The sequence below is a fragment of the Rhinichthys klamathensis genome, unplaced genomic scaffold, assembly GCF_029890125.1.
Source record: "Rhinichthys klamathensis goyatoka isolate OS25496 unplaced genomic scaffold, OSU_Roscu_1.1 h1tg000329l_1, whole genome shotgun sequence".
NCBI classification, from domain to species: domain Eukaryota; kingdom Metazoa; phylum Chordata; class Actinopteri; order Cypriniformes; family Leuciscidae; genus Rhinichthys; species Rhinichthys klamathensis.
This window is the reverse complement of record NW_026606844.1, coordinates 1,364,765-1,384,228: the sequence shown is the minus strand read 5'-3', so window position 1 is coordinate 1,384,228 and position 19,464 is coordinate 1,364,765. Positions and strand designations below refer to the sequence as shown.

Genomic DNA, 19,464 nt, shown 5'->3' with positions numbered 1-19,464 from the left:
CTGTATGTAGGCGTGCATTTATGTAAATTATCCCATGCTGCTAGAGGGCCTGCCAAACATTATTATATAAAAGCTAAAAATAAAACAAATTGGTTACAGTTTACAATAAGTTTACTCAATGTAATATTAGATTATTACAATCAAAGGTTGCATATGTTAATATTATTTAATAGAGCTGATCTAACATGAACTAACAGTGATTTGAAACAATATTTATTAAAGGGATAGTTCACCCAAAAATGAAAATTCTTTCATCATTTACTCACCCTCATGCTGCTCCAAACCTGTAAGAATTTCTTTCCTCTGTTGAGCACAAAAGAAGATATTTTGAAGAATGTCGGTAACCAAACAGTTGTGGGGCACCATTGACTTCATTTCCTTCTATGGAAGTCAATGGGGACCTGAAACTGTAGTTACCCATATTCTTCGAAATATCTTCTTTTGTGTTCAACAGAGGAAATAAATTCATATAGGTTTGAATATAAAAGAGTGCTGATTGCTTGTGAAATATTACAAATAATTTTGTTGTAAATAATAAATAATATGTAAATAAGCAGTGTTGACTAATCCATTTTAGCAAAATAGTTCAATAAATAATATAATAGGAATATGCAACAGTTCTGTATAGGCGTGCTTTTATGTAAATGAGCCCATGCTGCTGGAGGAATTGCCAAACCTTATTATATAAAAGTGCTATTGTGAACCATACAAATGGTTGTGATTTGCTTATAACAATTCTTGTTGTCTTAGAATAGCTAATAGAAGTGAAGCTATCAGAGACCAATGGAGTTGACCTTTATGACAGTGCAATGATTTGCTGTAATTCACTCTCTTTAGCTGTCATTCCAGAGTTTATTGAATCATTCTGACAAGAACATTCCCAGACATCTGTTTGAAGAACATCCCACAGAAGCTTGTTTCTCAGGCAACCGTGCTGGTTTAGTACGCTACTAAAAATATGCGAGAAGGTGGGCAGGAAGCTTTATGATCTGGTGTCTTTACATAGTCATGATCCTTCTCTTTTTTAATTTGATATATTCTTCATGTTCATCCGCCAACACATTGCGTTTCATCCAAAGGCACATGCAAGCATCATCTAATTAGCCTGAATCCTGTTCGCATACAGTTCAATTATGACTTGGCTTGAACGTTGCCATTCAGACAATGGCCGAGGCCCAGGGACATTCAAACACCAACGTCTTCATGTGTCACTTGAGACGGAGGTCTTTTGTGAGTGTCAAACGCTTGATTGTTGAACCCGAGCCAACGGCTGATTTCCTTTTCCCATCTTGAAAGCTGAACAATGAACGTTTGTGTATACGTATCGATGCCGGGAACGAAAAAAGATCAGAATCACCTGGCCGTAACCAGATACGAGCAGCGTAGATATGAGCAGCGTCAGTGGCACCGGTTTTCTTCGATGCCATAGGGTGATGAGATGTAAGCTCCGCCCATCAGCAGTTTCTGACCTGTCTGATTGGATGTCAGAAATGAGCTGTGCCTCTGTTTGCTAACAGACGAGCAGTTAGAAGGACAGGTGCAGGGTGAGGACCCAGATGCCCTGAAAGACCCCATTATCAGTGGAGCAGAAAGAACCGGTACTTTCATACAGCGAACACCAGTCTCAACTAAGAATGCTGCATTCATTGGCACCTTTTGCTTGCTAATGCTATAGAATTATTTGTATAATAAATAATTTTTCTTCAACAAATAATTAAATACATATATTTAAATATATATATATTTTAAAATTTCATTTTTATTTACAGAAATATTTATTATTGTCAAGTCAAGCCACTTCTATTTATATAGCGCTTTATGCAATACAGATAGTTTTAAATCAGCTTTACAGTGATCAACGGGGAAATAATGATGCAAACAGAATTCAATTCTGCTGTAAAGCAGCTCTAAAAGAAAATAGTGTTATTGTTCAGCTAAAGTCAGTTCAGTGTTGATTCAGATCCGTTGTAAAGATCATTAATTATTAAATTAGTTCAATTGGACTAAAGCAGCTCTGTAGAAAACAGTGGTGTCATCGTCCAGCCCAGTTCAGTTCTCATCCTACAGTCTGATCAATAATATTGTTGAATATTAAGTGACCCCAAATAAGCAAGCCAAATATGACAGTGGCAAGGAACCTAAACTCCATCTGTGACGGAATGGAGGGGGAAAAATGACTAAAATGACTAAAACTGAAATAAAAAAGAATTAAAAGCATAAAAAATGACTAAAAAGGTATTCAAAGTATTGCAATATAAGCTGATTGAATATATTGATGAATACTATAATAGTATAAAGATAATAATACTGCTAAACTACAAAGCAATGTGCTAAAATCAGTCAGAACATGTAGTAGTAATATAGTACAACATACAGTAATACATAATAGCAATGCATGAAATCAAGTAAACACAAAACCTAGTAAAGAACGGCTTTTATTACAGAAGCAGAGCCTAATATTTGCAAAGCATTAGGGCTTGTTATTAATTCTTATTCTTTTAATTAATTTTAAATCCTAGTATGAACTGCTTAAAAATCTACACGAAATCCTAAAACAGCCATGTGCTCAATGCAAAGTGTCTAGTGTAAAGCCAGTGTTAAATGTCCAGTTGGGGTTTGTGTGTTGCGATGGGGAGCAGATACGTAGACGCCTCTCGATGTGCTCGGAGTCTCTGAGCTCCAGATGGCAGATGAAGCACTTAGACGGGTGGATGTACATGAGATCAGGTTGGAAGAGCTGCTTTGATGAGTCACATGATATGTTCTCACCATCTCCAGGCATTAAAGCTATTATTGCCTGGAACAATGCACTAGTCCGAAACTATTTAACATGTTTTCAGCTTTTTTCCCCTTAATGGCATTTTGCTGTTGCTTTTCTCAGAAATCATTTGAGCAATTGATCTTCTAGAGTTTGTGTTGAACTACAGCGTTTTAAACTCAATAAGCACATATTCTCCAAAGCGTTTGATGCAAATGATTGAGAAATATGGGTCAACAGAGACAAAGTACACACTCATCCAGATGAGAGTGTCGAGTCGATAATTTGCAGTGTGGCAGATGTTTGTTGCTGTTGCTTACATTTGCTCCTTGTTTTCTCTGGAATTTACAGAAGGCTCATCAGAGTACAATTAACTTTAAATGAGTTTATTCTAATAATAGGCATTTATCAATTATTCACCAGGCCCTTCTCTGCGTATGCAAATTCAGATGTCCCTCGCCATGGCAACAGCTTGCTGAATTCTCCCAGTGCCCGGAGGTGTTGACTCTCTTCGCCAAACTCTCGCCTACTTCTCTCTGCCCACAGAGACCTGCTCTGCATTTCTGGAGATTATGAAACAGCTTTTGACTATAAACGGAGACGGTCTTTAAAGCATGCTCTTGCGATCAATGAATTTATCACAGGCATGACATTATCTTCTTTAGTTTTTGATATGATATACTCCATTTGTAGGCATATGTATGACATGTTATCATGTCCTTTCTTATGGATTTTTATGGTATTCTTTAAACGTGCACATTTGAGTTGCAAGTTGTGGCAGTCCTGCATATGCTTGTTTCTACTTTTAACTCTAGAGGGCGCAGTTACCCCATTTTTCTTCTTCTAGATTTCACAAGACCTTTTTAACAAACATTGCATTGGTGCAACTTATGTTACAATTTATGTTAAAAGTCACCTTTTAAAACATTGGTTTTGAAATTCAGATTTGACAAAAAACAAAACAAAAAAAACCCTGCCATATTCTTTTAAACAAAACATATACACTACTGTTTAAAAGTTTGGGGACTTTTAAAAAATAATTTAATGCTTTTATTAAGCAATGATGCATTAAATTGATCAAAAGTGACAGTAAAGACATTTATAATGTTATAAACCATTTCTATTTCAAACAAATGCTGTTGTTTCGAACTTTGTCCATCAAAGAATCCCGATAAAAAGTTTTCCACTAAAATATTAAGCCGCACAACTGTTTTCCACATTGATAATAATAATTTCTTGAGCAGCAAATCATCATATTAGACTGATTTCTGAAGGATCATGCGACACTGAAGACTGGAGTAATAATGCTGAAAATTCAGCTTTACAATCACAAGAATAATTTACATTTTAAAATATATAAAAATTTAAAATAAGAGATGTCTTCAGAGAAACTTACCGAACCCAAAAGTTTGAACAGTATTATACATTTGATATAGCTGTTCATGCAAAATTGAACATCCTAAAAATCCATGAAGTTACGCCCTCAAATTCACTTGACTTTTTCACCAAAAACGCCAGCAATCCTTTCATAGCTGTAATTTGAATGCTTAAGTGATTTTGTGTGGTTACATTCCTCCTAATTCAATTGTGGTTTTCCATTAGGAACTTTTCACAAGCTGAACCTTTCCCCTATTTTATTCTCTTCAAATTTGAATAGTACAAATGTATTACGCAACATTACAGGGTGTGACTAACCCAGATCATGCAGGGGAAAAACACTAATTGTATTTTTCTTGTGGCATACAGTCTATCTATTCTTCAGTGTACTAGCTGGCTAAACAGACTCACTTTTTAAAACAGAAAACGCCTATACGTGCACACAAAGTGGGTTTGTATTTCTCATGTATGGTAACAGTGGAAAAATCCATTCACGTAGGTGTGGGCCATTTCTGGTGCTATTTCTAAGTACAAATGAGCGTCAGAAGGTAAGAGAGGTTTTTTTTTTGTTTTTTTGTTTTTTTTACAGGGATTTCTTATTAAGCCTTTGAGGGTTTACACCCATGATGCAACAATTCCCATTACATAGTCTGTGCTAAGTTTTTCTCTAAGTGACTTAATAAGGACAATCCACATCTGAGCTTTCAAATGCAAATTACAGGCACAAATGATTCCTCCATCCCAGCGGAGTTTGGGGATGCCTCTCCGTGCAAGGATCTGCATTATCTTTGGGGAATCCCACCCTCTGGACTATCACAGGATGAGGACTCAATTACACCGAATGACGGAAGCAGCTTGTTTGTGATAACTACTCACAGACGACGGAGAGCTGCCCACTGCAGCATTTCCTGTGTCTCTTTCTTTTTCTCCGTTTTCCTTTTCCTTTCGTATTCTGTCACTGGGCGGCACAGTAATCCTACACCTGCCTGTTCTCATACGTTGTACTGTAACTGGCTGAACTGCTTTGACAAGCGCAAGGGGGTTAAAACACACTTGCAGCGTGGAGCCTGGCTCATATCTGGCTGCATCTCTCCACACCACACACACACACACACCCATGCACACACTGGGATAACAAACAGCCCAGGATCAGGATCCTTCTGTGAGAAGGAAACGACGAGAGAAAGAGCAACAGAAGGAGAGCAAACAAACTGAAAATCACAAGTTCAATGGTCCCGCTGTGGAAAGCCTGACGTTAACTGGAGATGCCGATCGGCGAGCGTGGCTGCAAGGAGCTGCCGGTGCATCAGGAGAATGATGGGATTGAAGTGGTGAGCATGGCCAGCTTTCCTGAAGACCTGATGCTGAGCGGTGACTTTCGCGGGAAGTTCAAGAAGATCCGGTGCAGGAAAAGGCCCACTATTCTGGCATGTAGGTGCTGATTGGTGTTCATTTGTTGTCACTGTCTGCTATGAAATGAGAGATTGGAGCAAATATTAGAGGCTGCTTTGCTAGGGTGGTCAACTTCATAAGTTTTTCTATTAACCATGTGTGAAATGCCTCAACGTCTATAGATATTTATTGGTTACCTCAAGAATCTGGCGTCATGTTTGTTAAAATAGACTTTGCTTTCAGATTATCACATTTGTATATGAGCCAACAGAATGTGTGCCGTGAAAACTGCCATAGTGATGTGCTGAAACGTGAGGAAATGGATATCAAAGTGTTTTGTGGCGGTCACCCTAATTTTCATCTGAATTTAGAACTGAATTGCTGGATTGCTGTTACTCTATGACAGGGAAGTCCTTGATCATCTAAAATGATTTGGCAAGACTTGACATACAGTGCGGTCCAAAAGTCTGGGATTCAAAATCTGGAAATGTACAGAAATGTTGAAAAGAAAGTTAAAAGAAAGAAACTTACATTACTGTTTAAATGATTTGGGTCAGTATGATTTTTTTCAGATTTTTTCAGTATGAGTGTGTGTTATTGAAAGAAGTATCTTGCGCTGATCAGGGCTGCATTTATTTGATCAAGAGAACAAAGAGAATATTGTGAAATATTATTACAATTGAAAAACTTTTTTCTATTTGAATATATTTTAAAATGTAGGCTAGTTTATTCCTGTGACGACAAAGCTGAATATTCAGCATTCATATACATTACTTTTGATTATCAATGTTGAAAATGGTTGCGCTGCTTAATATTTTTGTGGAAACCACACTGTAAAAGTGATCAGTTGACTTAAAAAAGTGAGGAAACCCTTTGTCTAAACTTATTAAGTAAAAAAAACTTCACGTAATTGAAAAAAATTAAAGAGGAAACTTGACAATTTCACATAACTTATTTAATTTCAATTAAGCATGACGTTTATTTATTTAATTATTAAAAATGATTTAAGTGCATTTATACATTTCAGGATTTTTAAACAAATACGGTAGAAAGTTCATTAGAGCGGCATCAACTAAATACTAAGGCATTCTGATAACTTTAATTTGAACTTTAACTCAAATTGTTATGCTGGTCATATCTTTGTAATTCCGTAAAGCTATCAGACTTTTTGGACCCCACAGTACCTATCCTGATTGTTTAATGTGTGTTTAATGTGATAACAGTTGGATGTAAATGACAGGACGCACAGAGACCGCTTAGATGAGGAGAGACACTGAAAATGTTACTTGAGCCTTGTCTTTGTGTGCATTTCCTTGAAGTAGTCTGAAAAGGAGGATAAGGTGAGAGGAGAAAGAGGGGCCAGAGGGTGGAGAGGGAGAGAGAGAAAAAACCAGCACAGGGAGGAAAAGTAGACAGAAAAAAAGAGGAGTGCGGAGCTGGTACTGATATCCACAGTGACGCCTGCATCAGTGAGACATGCCTCACATTCCATCACTTCATCAGAGCTTGAAAATGCTTTTAATAGGCTCTTAATGGGACTCAACCTGCCGAACAACCTGCCCATACTCCCCCTGAAGGCTTAAGACTAAATATTTACTCTGTCCGAAAGAAAAGACCTGCCAATGAATGCCTGTGATGAGAAAATTGATTTTTGTTTGTAAGGTTATCAAATATCCCAAACATCAGATACAATCAGTTACTAATCAATTACTTTATTTTATTTGATAGCTTGATTTCACTTGAGTGCTTTTTGAGTAATTCCCTTGAGCCATTTTCCAATACGATGCTTTCAGGCTTGTGCCCTTTAGCTTTTTGGGCATTTCCACCCATCAAGCGCTCCATTTGCACTGCGGGGTGTTAATGGTCTGGTTGAAAGGTTGAGAGATAGTTCAGCCAGGACATTATGCAATGTAAGCTCCAATCTCATAATGTTACCGTGTCCGATCTTATGTTACTGGGATAAGTATATATTTTGAGTTTACATTTGAAATAAATGATTGTTGAATTGCCATAATGTTATCACTATAACCCTCCGCTGTAGCAATGCTTTAATGTTTGAAAGATAAACAAAAACAGGGAAGCACCGAATCCGTTGTTCCCTGTAGGCAAATCCTAGTTGTGAATTAGTCAGAGGAAAAGATGCGGCACTGTTGACATAGCTTACTGTCTGGACTGTCTAGGGTATTTGCATATGAAAATATAAAAAAGCATGTGCTAAAACTGACTCATCAACTTTCTATTAAAACACGCTGTATCTTATTATATCTACAATTGTTTGAATCAGAAGCATATAAGTAGACACTCCTGTTATTAAATTCAGTGGCTTCCACTCAGATTGATGTTATATATGAATTAATAGACTATTTTCCCGCAGAACACAAATGGGCGACTCTAAACTGGCCTGATGAATAGAGTGTGAGCATTATGTAATTAAGGGCAAGTTCTTGACATCGGAGGGATAGAGAGGGGCATGATGGGATTATGGAGTGACTCAGACTCAGGATGTGCATTGCTTGCCAGCAAATCAGCTGTGTAACATCCAAAGCTCTGTGCGTGCTGAATCTGAAATATGCTGTTTATGTTTGTATTTTAGACAGGTAGAGTAATTCATACCATGCTGATATCATTTGTGTTTAAAGTGCATTTGTGAAGGAGAATTTTGCTTACAAATGTCTCAAACTTGTTCACCGCTGCATTGATTGCACTGCGTTTGACCTTTGCTGACTTCTTGTGAGCTTTGCACTTTGTTTCTCAGCAAAGAAATGAAGAAAATAGCATGTGAAAATGCGCTGACATTATTGTTCTGGCTGCCCTGCAGTTGTCTCTTTTCAGCCCTTTTCTTCATACTTGACTGACACTTGTGATGAATGGGGACTTTAGTACTGGTTCAAGCCAAAACCAATATTCAAAGTCAAGGAAGTCAGGTCATGGGTGCCACACAAAGAGTAGACAAGGCTTTGGAATAAACAGTGTCCCAAAAAAGTATTTCAACTCTTAAGCCATAAATAAAAATGAATGAATGTGTTCTATATTACAAAATAACAAACCAAGTGACATTTTATTTAAAGAAAAGTGCTAAACATTTCACACACACACACACACACACACACACACACACACACACACACACACACACACACACACACACACACACACACACACACACACACACACACACACACACACACACACACACACACACACACACACACACACACACACACACACACACACACACACACCATTTGTCTGGTTTAAAAAAAGAAAATAATAGATAAATTGGCATTCAAAAGTTTAGAGCTGGTTTTAACGGTTTTTGAAAGAAGTTTCTTAAACTCACCAAGGCTGCATTCATTTGGTCAAAAATACAGTTTGGAATCATTTTAAAAAACATTTTCTGTTTGAATATATTTTAAATTGTATTTTATTCCTGTTATGCAAATGTGAATTTTCAGCATCATCAGCACTCAGTCTTTAGTGTCACATGATCCTTCAGAAATCATTCTAATATGCTGATTTGATGGTCAAGAAAACATTTTTTATTATTTTCATTATTTTAATTTTTTTTACAGTTTAAAAAAGCTTAGCTGGTTATTTTTGTGTAAACTAAGATACTTTTTTCAGGGTTCTTTGGTCCAAAAAAAAACATTTTTTTATCATTATATTTATCAATCTAAAAGTTTTTACTGTCACTTTTGAAAAATGTAATGTGCCCTTGCTGAATAAAAGTATTCATTTCTTTAGTTAATGACATGAACTACACCTTTATCTTGAGATAAACTGACTTCAGGCATTCTTTAAAGGAATAGTTCACCTAAAAATGAAAATGTCTTGATTATTTACTCGCCCCGAGGCCATCCAAGATCAATATGACTTTCTTTCCTCAGCTGAAGAGATATCATGGCCTTGGGGTGAGTAAATAATCAGCAAACTATTTTTGAGCGAACTGTTCCTTTAAAAATCAGCCTATGACTAGTTTGTTAAAAGTAAAAGTAATGTGAAGCTTTATCATCATTTGTTTGCAGAATTAGATACCACTTGGTTTCATATTTTCTAATGCAATGACATTCAGACATTTTTAATTGTTATATAGGGCCTAAGTGTTTTAATTCTCCAATATGTTGAAGACCATTGTAGTAATATTATTTGGAAAATAGACCGGCTTTAGATTTTGTCTTTTATTTTCTTTTATCCAGAGGCATCGGTGGCTGCTAAGTGCTACTATTGCTATTTGGAACACACGCAGGTACATAAACCACAGTAGGCTAGTAGAAAAAAACATTTGTGGCATATCATCAGGGGCTTCTTTTTCCCCTGCACATCAGGATACTGACCTACCAGATGTCTCTTTCATGGCTATTCTCACACACTCAAGCTGAGGACAACAGTCAGGAGAGTCTCTCTCACTTGGGATGCAAACAAACAGGTTATAATTAACCACGCGGGGCTAAGAGGATTTCTCCCCGCTCTCCCTGCACTGCTCACAGCCTCCGACGATGGGTTATTTAAAGTGAACCTGTCTAGAGAGAGAGAGGGAGGGAGGGAGGGTGTGTTGGAGAGGAGGACGAGGAGGAGGGGGAGAGCTTAGCGGATCTGTGGCGCTCTGTTCTGGCTCAGTCTCTGGTGGCAGCATCACTCTCCCATAGCAGTGGATTCCACCTGCCTATTCTGGAAATGTACAGGACTGCAGCATCCTCGGACTGACTTCACCAACTTATCCGCCGGCAGATATGGCCAGCCAGCAGGATTCGGGTTTCTTTGAGATCAGCATCAAGTCCCTTCTGAAGTCCTGGAGCAGCAGTGAGTATCTTGGCGCTCAGAGCTGCGGGATCACAGCCAGGGCTGGCGGGATGGATCCTGATTTAGTTTGCATGCGAGTTTGTTGCTCTGGTACACGTGCTCTGGTGTTGTTGTCCTCTTTTATTTAGTACGCATGGGGATCAGCATAATATGGATTTTATGGCATGCATTGCTATCTCTGTTTTACTTTTTTTGTATGTGCGTGTGGTCAAATGATGCTTATGAATCAGGCTTAAAGGGATAGCTCATGCAAAATTCATTTATTATAAAGGTCATTTATTCATCCTCATGTTGTTCTAAACTTTGTGTATGAATTAATTTCTCCCGTGGACAAGAAGATATTGTGGAAAATGTTGGCATCCAAAACACCCCGGTGACTTTTATTGTATGGACAAAAAGCACAGAGACATTTTTCAAAAAATATATTTTTGTGTGTGTTTCGCAGAAGTAAGAAAGACATACAGGTTTGGAATGACATGGTTGAATTTTCAGTTTGGCTGACATTTGTGTTTATTTTGCTTAGTAATCCCTGTCCTGGTGTTGTGGTACACAGTATGCTCCCAAGAGCAGTGTATGTCAGGTGCCTGTTCTCACCAGCCTAACCGACCAATCATCTGTGAGGGCTGGTCAGCCCTCTGCCAATCAGCTTAAAGCAGCAGTGTCTCCTTTAGAAATCAATGTTGATTTACTTTTAATAGCTTAAACATACTTTTTGGTGTGTAAACAATAAAAAGTATTTGTTTAAAAAAGAAGTTATATATGTAAATCTTTCTACATTTTCTTTCTTTGAAACTGTGTATTGTGAAAAGCGCTATACAAATAAAATTGACTGAAAATTTATAAAATGATCCAAACCAAAAAGTATATTTTTAGCTATTAAAATGAAATATTCTCTCTCTCTCTCTCTCTCTCTCTCTCTCTCTCTCTCTCTCTCTCTCTCTCTCTCTCTCTCTCTCTCTCTCTCTCTCTCTCTCTCTCTCTCTCTCTCTCTCTCTCTCTCTCTCTCTCTCTCTCTCTATATATATATATATATATATATATATATACACTCACCGGCCACTTTATTAGGTACACCTGTCCAACTGCTCGTTAACACTTAATTTCTAAGCAGCCAATCACATGGCGGCAACTCAGTGCATTTAGGCATGTAGACATGGTCAAGACAATCTCCTGCAGTTCAAACCGAGCATCAGTATGGGGAAGAAAGTTGATTTGAGTGACTTTGAACGTGGCATGATTGTTGGTGCCAGAAGGGCTGGTCTGAGTATTTCAGAAACTGCTAATCTACTGGGATTTTCACGCACAACCATCTCTAGGGTTTACAGAGAATGGTCCGAAAAAGAAAAAACATCCAGTGAGCGGCAGTTCTGTGGGCGGAAATGCCTTGTTGATGCCAGAGGTCAGAGGAGAATGGCCAGACTGGTTCGAGCTGATAGAAGGGCAACAGTGACTGAAATAACCACTCGTTACAACCGAGGTATGCAGCAAAGCATTTGTGAAGCCACAACACGCACAACCTTGAGGCAGATGGGCTACAACAGCAGAAGACTCCACCGGGTACCACTCATCTCCACTACAAATAGGAAAAAGAGGCTACAATTTGCAAGAGCTCACCAAAATTGAACAGTTGAAGACTGGAAAAATGTTGCCTGGTCTGATGAGTCTCGATTTCTGTTGAGACATTCAGATGTTAGAGTCAGAATTTGGCGTAAACAGAATGAGAACATGGAACCATCATGCCTTGTTACCACTGTGCAGGCTGGTGGTGGTGGTGTAATGGTGTGGGGGATGTTTTCCTGGCACACTTTAGGCCCCTTAGTGCCAATTGGGCATCGTTTAAATGCCACGGCCTACCTGAGCATTGTTTCTGACCATGTCCATCCCTTTATGGCCACCATGTACCCATCCTCTGATGGCTACTTCCACCATGTCACAAAGCTCTAATCATTTCAAATTGGTTTCTTGAACATGACAATGAGTTCACTGTACTAAAATGGCCTCCACAGTCACCAGATCTCAACCCAATAGAGCATCTTTGGGATGTGGTGGAACGGGAGATTCGCATCATGGATGTGCAGCCGACAAATCTGCGGCAACTGTGTGATGCCATCATGTCAATATGGACCAAACTCCCTGAGGAATGCTTCCAGCACCTTGTTGAATCTATGCCACGAAGAATTGAGGCAGTTCTGAAGGCAAAAGGGGGTCCAACCCGTTACTAGCATGGGGTACCTAATAAAGTGGCCGGTGAGTGTATATATAAAAGTTGCATTTTCCTCACACATTTGTATGTTTTATATGTTGTTTTTACAGACTTTTTTTGTCATTTAGAAGCGAATATATTTTCTACGAATTACGAAACATCTTCTTTTCAAGCCAGAGTGATATCAAACATGAATAGAAATAATAATTTAGACCAAATCATAATCTCTCTCTCTCTCTCTCTCTCTCTCTCTCTCTCTCTCTCTCTCTCTCTCTCTCTCTCTCTCTCTCTCTCTCTCTCTCTCTCTCTCTCTCTCTCTCTCTCTCTCTCTCTCTCTCTCTCTCTGCCTCAGAGTAAATGGGTGAATCGTTCTAATCACTAAATCAAATGTGCTCTGCACAGTGTACCAAATATATTTTTAGCTCTAGCTCAGAGGTTTAGAGCTGCGAGTGTCCTTAGGCCTAATGGCTAAATCCAGGAAAAATGTCCTTGTTATTTAGCTGTCATAATCAGCACGGCTCAAATATCTGCGAACGTATCTCATCTTTCAGTTTTTCTGTTTGTAATCCTGACCTTTCTATATGACACAGGGAAAGCCAACTCTCTTCAATCGGTACAGTGTGTTCGGGCAACTTTACAAAACCTGATCCTGTTTCTTCGGGTTATAGTATACTATAGGTGTGGATGCCCACAGCGACTGATGTGACCTCTGGATGTCATTTTTTGCCTTCTATTCTTTGAAGGGCTTTAGTCTGGTAACAATTTACAAAAATGTCTTATTTGTTAACATTAGTTAGTGCATTAACTACTGATCAATAATATATTTTTAACCTTTGTTAATGTTAGTTAATAAAGATGCTCAAAATGATGTTTGTTCACAGTGCATCAAGTAATGTTCTATACAAATTTTGATTAGTAAATGTTGAGATTATCATTATTAATAAGTACTGTAGAAGTATTGTTCATTGTTATTTCATGTTAACTAATTTAGTTAATTATGTTAACAAATGAAACCGTGTTGTTCAGAGTTACCCTTATTCTGTATGTTTAAAAATAACTTTTTGTCATTGGTCGTGTCTTTAGTTTCTTGTTTAGGGCACCAAAGCTACATTCAGACTGCAGTCAAATGTGGCCCAAATGTTCACATGTGACTCAGATCTGTTTCCCCCCCCCCCATAACAGTGTGAACAGCACAAACCACATGGAGTCTGATCTTTTCAATTTGGGCCACTTGATGCAGCCTTTCATGTGTTGTCCTAAATCTGATACAGGTGTTTTGCAATGTGACCTCAGTCTGAACAGTCAAATTGTAATTCATGCGACTTTTACGTCACTCTAGAATCTAGATCAACATTTGTCACAATTCTGCGCTCATGTGAGTCACTTCAAAGATTTTACATACATGAAGTTATCAAAACAGTTGCGAAAGGTAGTCAGTGAGGAGCTCTATATACAAGAAAAACATCATAAATGTTTAAAAACTCTTTTTTCACATCCTCGTCTTTGGTTTTTATATTACCTGCTCATAAATTAGCTGGCTTCCATGGCAGATCACACAAAAAATAAACGCTTGTGTTTACAGCGTGCTGCGTGACGTCTTTTTTTTTTCTCATTCTTTTGCGCATGTGTGTCAGTCCTGACTATGATCTGTTTACACTGGAATCTGATATTGGCCACATTTAAAACAACAAGGTGAACAGCTGTACAAAAAAAAAAAAAATCAGATCTGAGCAGTAAATTGGAATTGAGCACTAAATGCTCGCAGTGTGAAGTGTCAGGATGCCAACTGGACTTTGGTGGGAAAATACCGCTATAGAGTTTGGGATTGTGCGTCAGTAAGATGATTTTGGCTACGTTCAGACTGTCAGTTCAAATCCGATTTTTGTGCATATCTAATTGAAATCCAATCAGATATAGCAAGTGTGAATGGCAAGAAATCACATAAAATGTGATTTTTACAAATCTGTTTCGAGCTACATCCATTTGTGGTTTGAAATACATACTATTCTAATCGCATTTCTGGAAATCCGTTTCAGTCTGACCGCTCTAATCGGATTTCAGACTGTGACTTTGTCACGGCACGTAAAACGTAAATGTGTGACGTTGTTATAGGGAACATGCCGAAAGTCGCTCCAGAATCAAGGTTGTGTTGTTGCAAAGCTCTGGACGAGCAGAAAATGACAATATAATGTAGACATGTTTTGAAACCGGCAGAGATGATTGCACGGAATAAAGCCACGCATACCAATCTCCTACATTACTGCCGCTGCCTTATAAAACGCAGTAGTCCAGAGCGGCTATACATTGCCATGTTGTAAATAAAAACACGGTATTGCAAACTCCTCTATGTTGCGGTTGTTGTTGTTGTTGTTGTTGTTGGTGGTGTATACCTACGCCAGTAAGCAGTATGGGACACACAAATCGGATCTGAACAGTTGCTGTGATACAGGCGATACTCCGAATGTGGACAGTCAAAGATTTTAGATCGGATTCCAATCGGATACACAAATAATCCGACTTGGACTGACAGTGTGAACGTAGCCTTCGAGTTTCAGCTGCAGATTCCACATCACTTCTCGTTGAGAACTCTTCTCTGTTCGTTGATGAAAGTAACCAGTGGGAGATGAGTGGGCTTTGCATGCTAACAGCCTGATAACCATCTGCAAATGAATGAGGCTTTATAGGTCCCATTTACAGTTATGTCAGTTGTCCCCAGGGATCTTTTGTACACAGTTGGGGTCTCTGGATGTATTTTTACATCAGAGGGGGATTTTGTTAGATGTTTTTTCCATGCTTGTTGTCCATCCCTGAGCAAGAAAAATGTTGGGAGGACACAACAGGATTTGTTTTAGAAGGAAAAAAGAGGTTAAACATATGTCTGGATACTGTATTTGTGTTTATGTATATGTCTCATGTCAATGTGTTTGTGAAATAGAGAGGCGTTGTTCTATGTCTTATATTGTCCCTGTTGGGAGCCAATGCTCAGAGGCTCCTTTGCAGAACGCTGATGTAATGCTCTGTCTGAGCCCATCTTTTGTTTGCAGAATCACATGTAATGCATCAGGCTGCCGTAATCATCTAGACTGGCACTGGAGCACAGAGTGACCCCTTTACCACTTCTGTCAAAAACTAGTTTTCTGAAGAAAATGACGCCATAATGTCTGGGTGTTAGCCAGAACATTGCTGTCCAGTTTCTATAGGTGTTAAAATACTTACTAGGGAGTTGCTAGGTGGTTGCTACTAGGGTATTCTGTTGCTAGTTGGTTTCACTTATTATGACAGTCTCCCTAGCAACCTGATGGAATCGCATTCATTTACTCCATAGAGAATTTTCTTTTTAATGACTCTGAATGAATCTTTCTTTCCAAGATAGACTCATCGCTTATGTTGAAGTCATGTCAGCGCAATTTAAACTTTTTTTTCAGTTAATGCTACACTAACCAAGTGAGAGAATCATGGCAAACAATCAGGACGAAAGAGCTCAGCAACGACCAAGTCTAAACTTCATATATAGGCTATATATATATAGACTCAGTCGTTGCTGAGCTCTTTCGTCCTGATTGTTTTATTTAATATTTTACTACCATTCAAAACTTTGGGGTCAGTAATTTTTTGAATAAATAAATGAATACTTTTATCCAGCAAGGGTGCATTAAATTTGTCAAAAGTGACAATAAAGACATTTATAATGTCACAGCAGATTTTTGTTTCAAATAAATGCTGCTTTTTTACTTTTCATCAAAAGAATCCTGAAAAAAAAGGTATTACTGTTTCCTCAAAAGAAGCACAACTGTTTTTATCATGAATGATAATAAGAAATGTTTCTTGAGCAACCAAAAGGACACCAAAAGAAATCCAGCTTTGCAATTACAGGAGAATGTAAATGTCATTTTAAAATATATTAAAATAGAAAACCATTATATTCAATTGTAATAATATTTCACAATATTACACAATGTTTTTACCGTATTATTGATCAAATAAATGCAGATCTTACCAACCCCCAAACGTTTGAACAGTAGTATGTGTATTATGCATATATTTGTATGATATTAAATGACTAAAAAGTAATGGTTTTATATTATACTGTCATTTTTATTTGATTACGTCAGCGTCATGGAATTGTAGTTTGTTTATTGATTCTTTATTTATTGACATTTGATGGCATGAGTTCTGTTTGCATTTTGTTTACAATATTTTTTATTGAATTTTCCAAGCCTTGTTGGCATCCCATTTGCTGCCCATGGCTGTTTTCCCAAGGCAAGATTGTGTAATGGAGTCAGTCAGTGGAATTCAGATAGTTTATCTTGCTTTACGCCGTCTGTGTTTTTACGTACGAGCAGACAAGGGAGTGAGAGTGAGTAGTGAGTGAGTGAGTCTGTGCCCAATCAAATGATGTTTACAGTGTTGGTAAGTGGCAGAGGGGAGATCAGGACGTATAGTGTGTACACAGGGATAAATATAGCCCTGCAACTATGCCACTGTAACATGTCAGTCCTGCACACTTGCCCAGACCTCAGCTAAAAATTCCAGGCTGACCTTCAGTCTCGAGAGGCAGTGGACGTTTACACTGCAATAGAGAGCCTTCAGAAGAATCGAGTACACGTCTGGATTTGTTATCACACAATTGTCTGACTTGTTTCAACTCGCACTGGGACGTTACAGTGGGGCAGGTGGCGAACCGGAGAAGGTCCCGCCATCACTGGAATGATTGATAAGGACGTGTGAGGTTTGGAAAACTGGATCAAATATACTACTCCCCCACTATGGATAGCACAGCAATGTGCTGGAATAAAACCAGCATGGTGAACTTCATCAAGGGCCTGGGTAGGTGCTACAAAAGAGAAAAAGAGAGAGCGAAGTGAGAATCTGTGAGTGAAGATGAAACTAGTAAACGGAGACAAATGAATGAGTGCAAAGCAAGCTTCAGAGATTTGTCCATGAGATTTAATTTGTGTTTAGATAATATTATAGCAAAAAAAAAGAGACTCCTGTCACAGTGGCTGTTCATTTTGAAGAAATATATTGGTCTAAGATGGTTTGATGAAATTAACCTTTTTAGGTGCATTGTATGTGAGTGAATGATTGTGCAATTATGTTGAATGCAATAAAATGCAAGAAATTTTAATACAATGTAAAAAAATTTTTATTTTTATTATTGAATATTTATAAATTAATACAGTTCTGGCATGGTAATGGGTATGACAATGTTAATTCTTTCGGTCTTGGCAGAATAGATCTGCTACGCTGCTGCCACCGCTGTAGAGCAAATACGGAACTTGCCACTGCCAATACACACACAACACAAGATATTGGGGCCGATTTCTCCCCTTTCGACAATCCTAAGTAAAGTCCTGATTATCTTGATGGTTCTACAGATTATGTTATCAGATTTTCCTGTGGTGTGTGAGGTGTGTTAAGAGTGACCAAACCTGCTCTGAAGAACGTCAGAGCCGGAGTCTCACATTTTGAAAATCTTATGTGCTGCTGCTGTACATGCATGGATGAATCACCCCTTAGCAGATCTATACAGGTGGAGCTGGGGAAGGTGGAGGGTTTCTGAAAGCGATATGTATTATTTGAATGTCGAGCAGCGAGCTCATTGGCTACTAATACAGCAGAAACTAATCAGCTGTGCCCATTAGAGAATGATGTGATTGCAAGCAGATTGAGTCAAGGACTTATCAGCACGCACCATTTAGAGTTTCATGACAGAACTTTGTATTTAAACTTTATTAAATATATTAATATATAGTAGACTTTAGATTAAAAAAGTTTAGTAAAAAGAAGAAATGAACTTGCTTGTGTGTTTGTTGCTGTTGTTGTTGTTGTTGTATGTTTTTGGAGGTGAAATGCTGTAGGTGACACACAGATATGTTCTGTTTAAGGGAAAGCAAAACGCAGTTTAATCCATGTGAAGTCTGTTTTCGTCAACATATGATAAGTGTCTAAAACTAGATAACAATTTGTTGTCAAAATGAACACTGCTGTGACTGTCACATGCCCCCTCTGCAACTTGACCACCGTTACTTACAGTACAGTCTGTCCAGTAACTTCTCTGTGTGTTATGTGGAAAAAAAAGATATAAAGTTGCACCTTCTGCTTCTAGGGTGTTACTTTAGTTGGTGTTGAGGAAAGCTAGGTGTTACTTTGTGTACACAGGTTGCTGGCAAGCTACAGAATGGGAAGGTTTGGGAAATTCTGAGGTTGATTTCACTGTCTGGATTAGGAAACTGTCATTGTCTGGAAAACAATACTTGACAATTCATTCAAATAGTTTCGGATTTATTCTGAAAAAAGGCAGATGTTAAATTTTTGGTTTTCTGAAAAAGACAAATACAAACTTCTTACAATCATTTTCCATTTGCTTGCCTTTCAGATTAATAATTTTTTTATTAATATTATTATTATTAATAAAAAAAATCACAATATTTGACAGTATGTTATTTAGTATCTTTCCTTTATGTTTTATTTATTTATAATATTAATAATATTTTATATTTTTTGTCTGAAGCTTCGCCAGGGTACAGCAAGCCTCCCGTCCCCCCGGTTTGCTGCTCACAGGGTGAGAAGGGGCCGCCCGCCATGATGCCCATCAGCGTGGACCCAGAGAGCCGGCCGGGCGAGTACGTGCTCAAGAGCCTCTTTGCCAACTTCACCACCATCTCTGAGCGCAAAATACGCATTGTCATGGCCGAACCTCTGGTGAGTGACATTTCTGAACTATTGAAGACCTATGACCACTCAAATCCTCAGAGACAAATCAGTGTTCTTGTGGAGAGGGTTGACCATTTACACTGTGGGATTGACTTGTTCAGAAGATATCAATGAAATATAAGCTAATCCGGCTAATCCTTTTTTTTATGCAGCTCAGGAGCTTTCACCTTAATGTGACCCTGTATGATCCTTGTTAATAGAAATGAAATTTAGATCT

At 38.2% G+C, this 19,464-nt stretch overlaps 1 protein-coding gene across 5 annotated transcripts in view; it reads left to right on the top strand.

The window, feature by feature from the left end:
* The first annotated feature begins 5,099 nt into the window (after nt 1-5,099).
* The window catches only part of frya (furry homolog a (Drosophila)), an 83,522-nt gene continuing 69,157 nt past the window's right edge, over nt 5,100-19,464 (top strand). For 2 of the 5 annotated variants that reach the window (XM_056272021.1, XM_056272020.1), the window contains exons 1-2: nt 10,134-10,327; nt 19,045-19,235. In XM_056272021.1, coding sequence (XP_056127996.1) covers nt 10,258-10,327; nt 19,045-19,235 — 261 coding nt within the window. In that variant the 5' untranslated portion in view covers nt 10,134-10,257. Of the gene's footprint in view, nt 5,567-10,133; nt 10,328-19,044; nt 19,236-19,464 lie in introns of those variants that run through there. The other 3 variants (XM_056272018.1, XM_056272019.1, XM_056272022.1) reach the window with 3 other exon arrangements.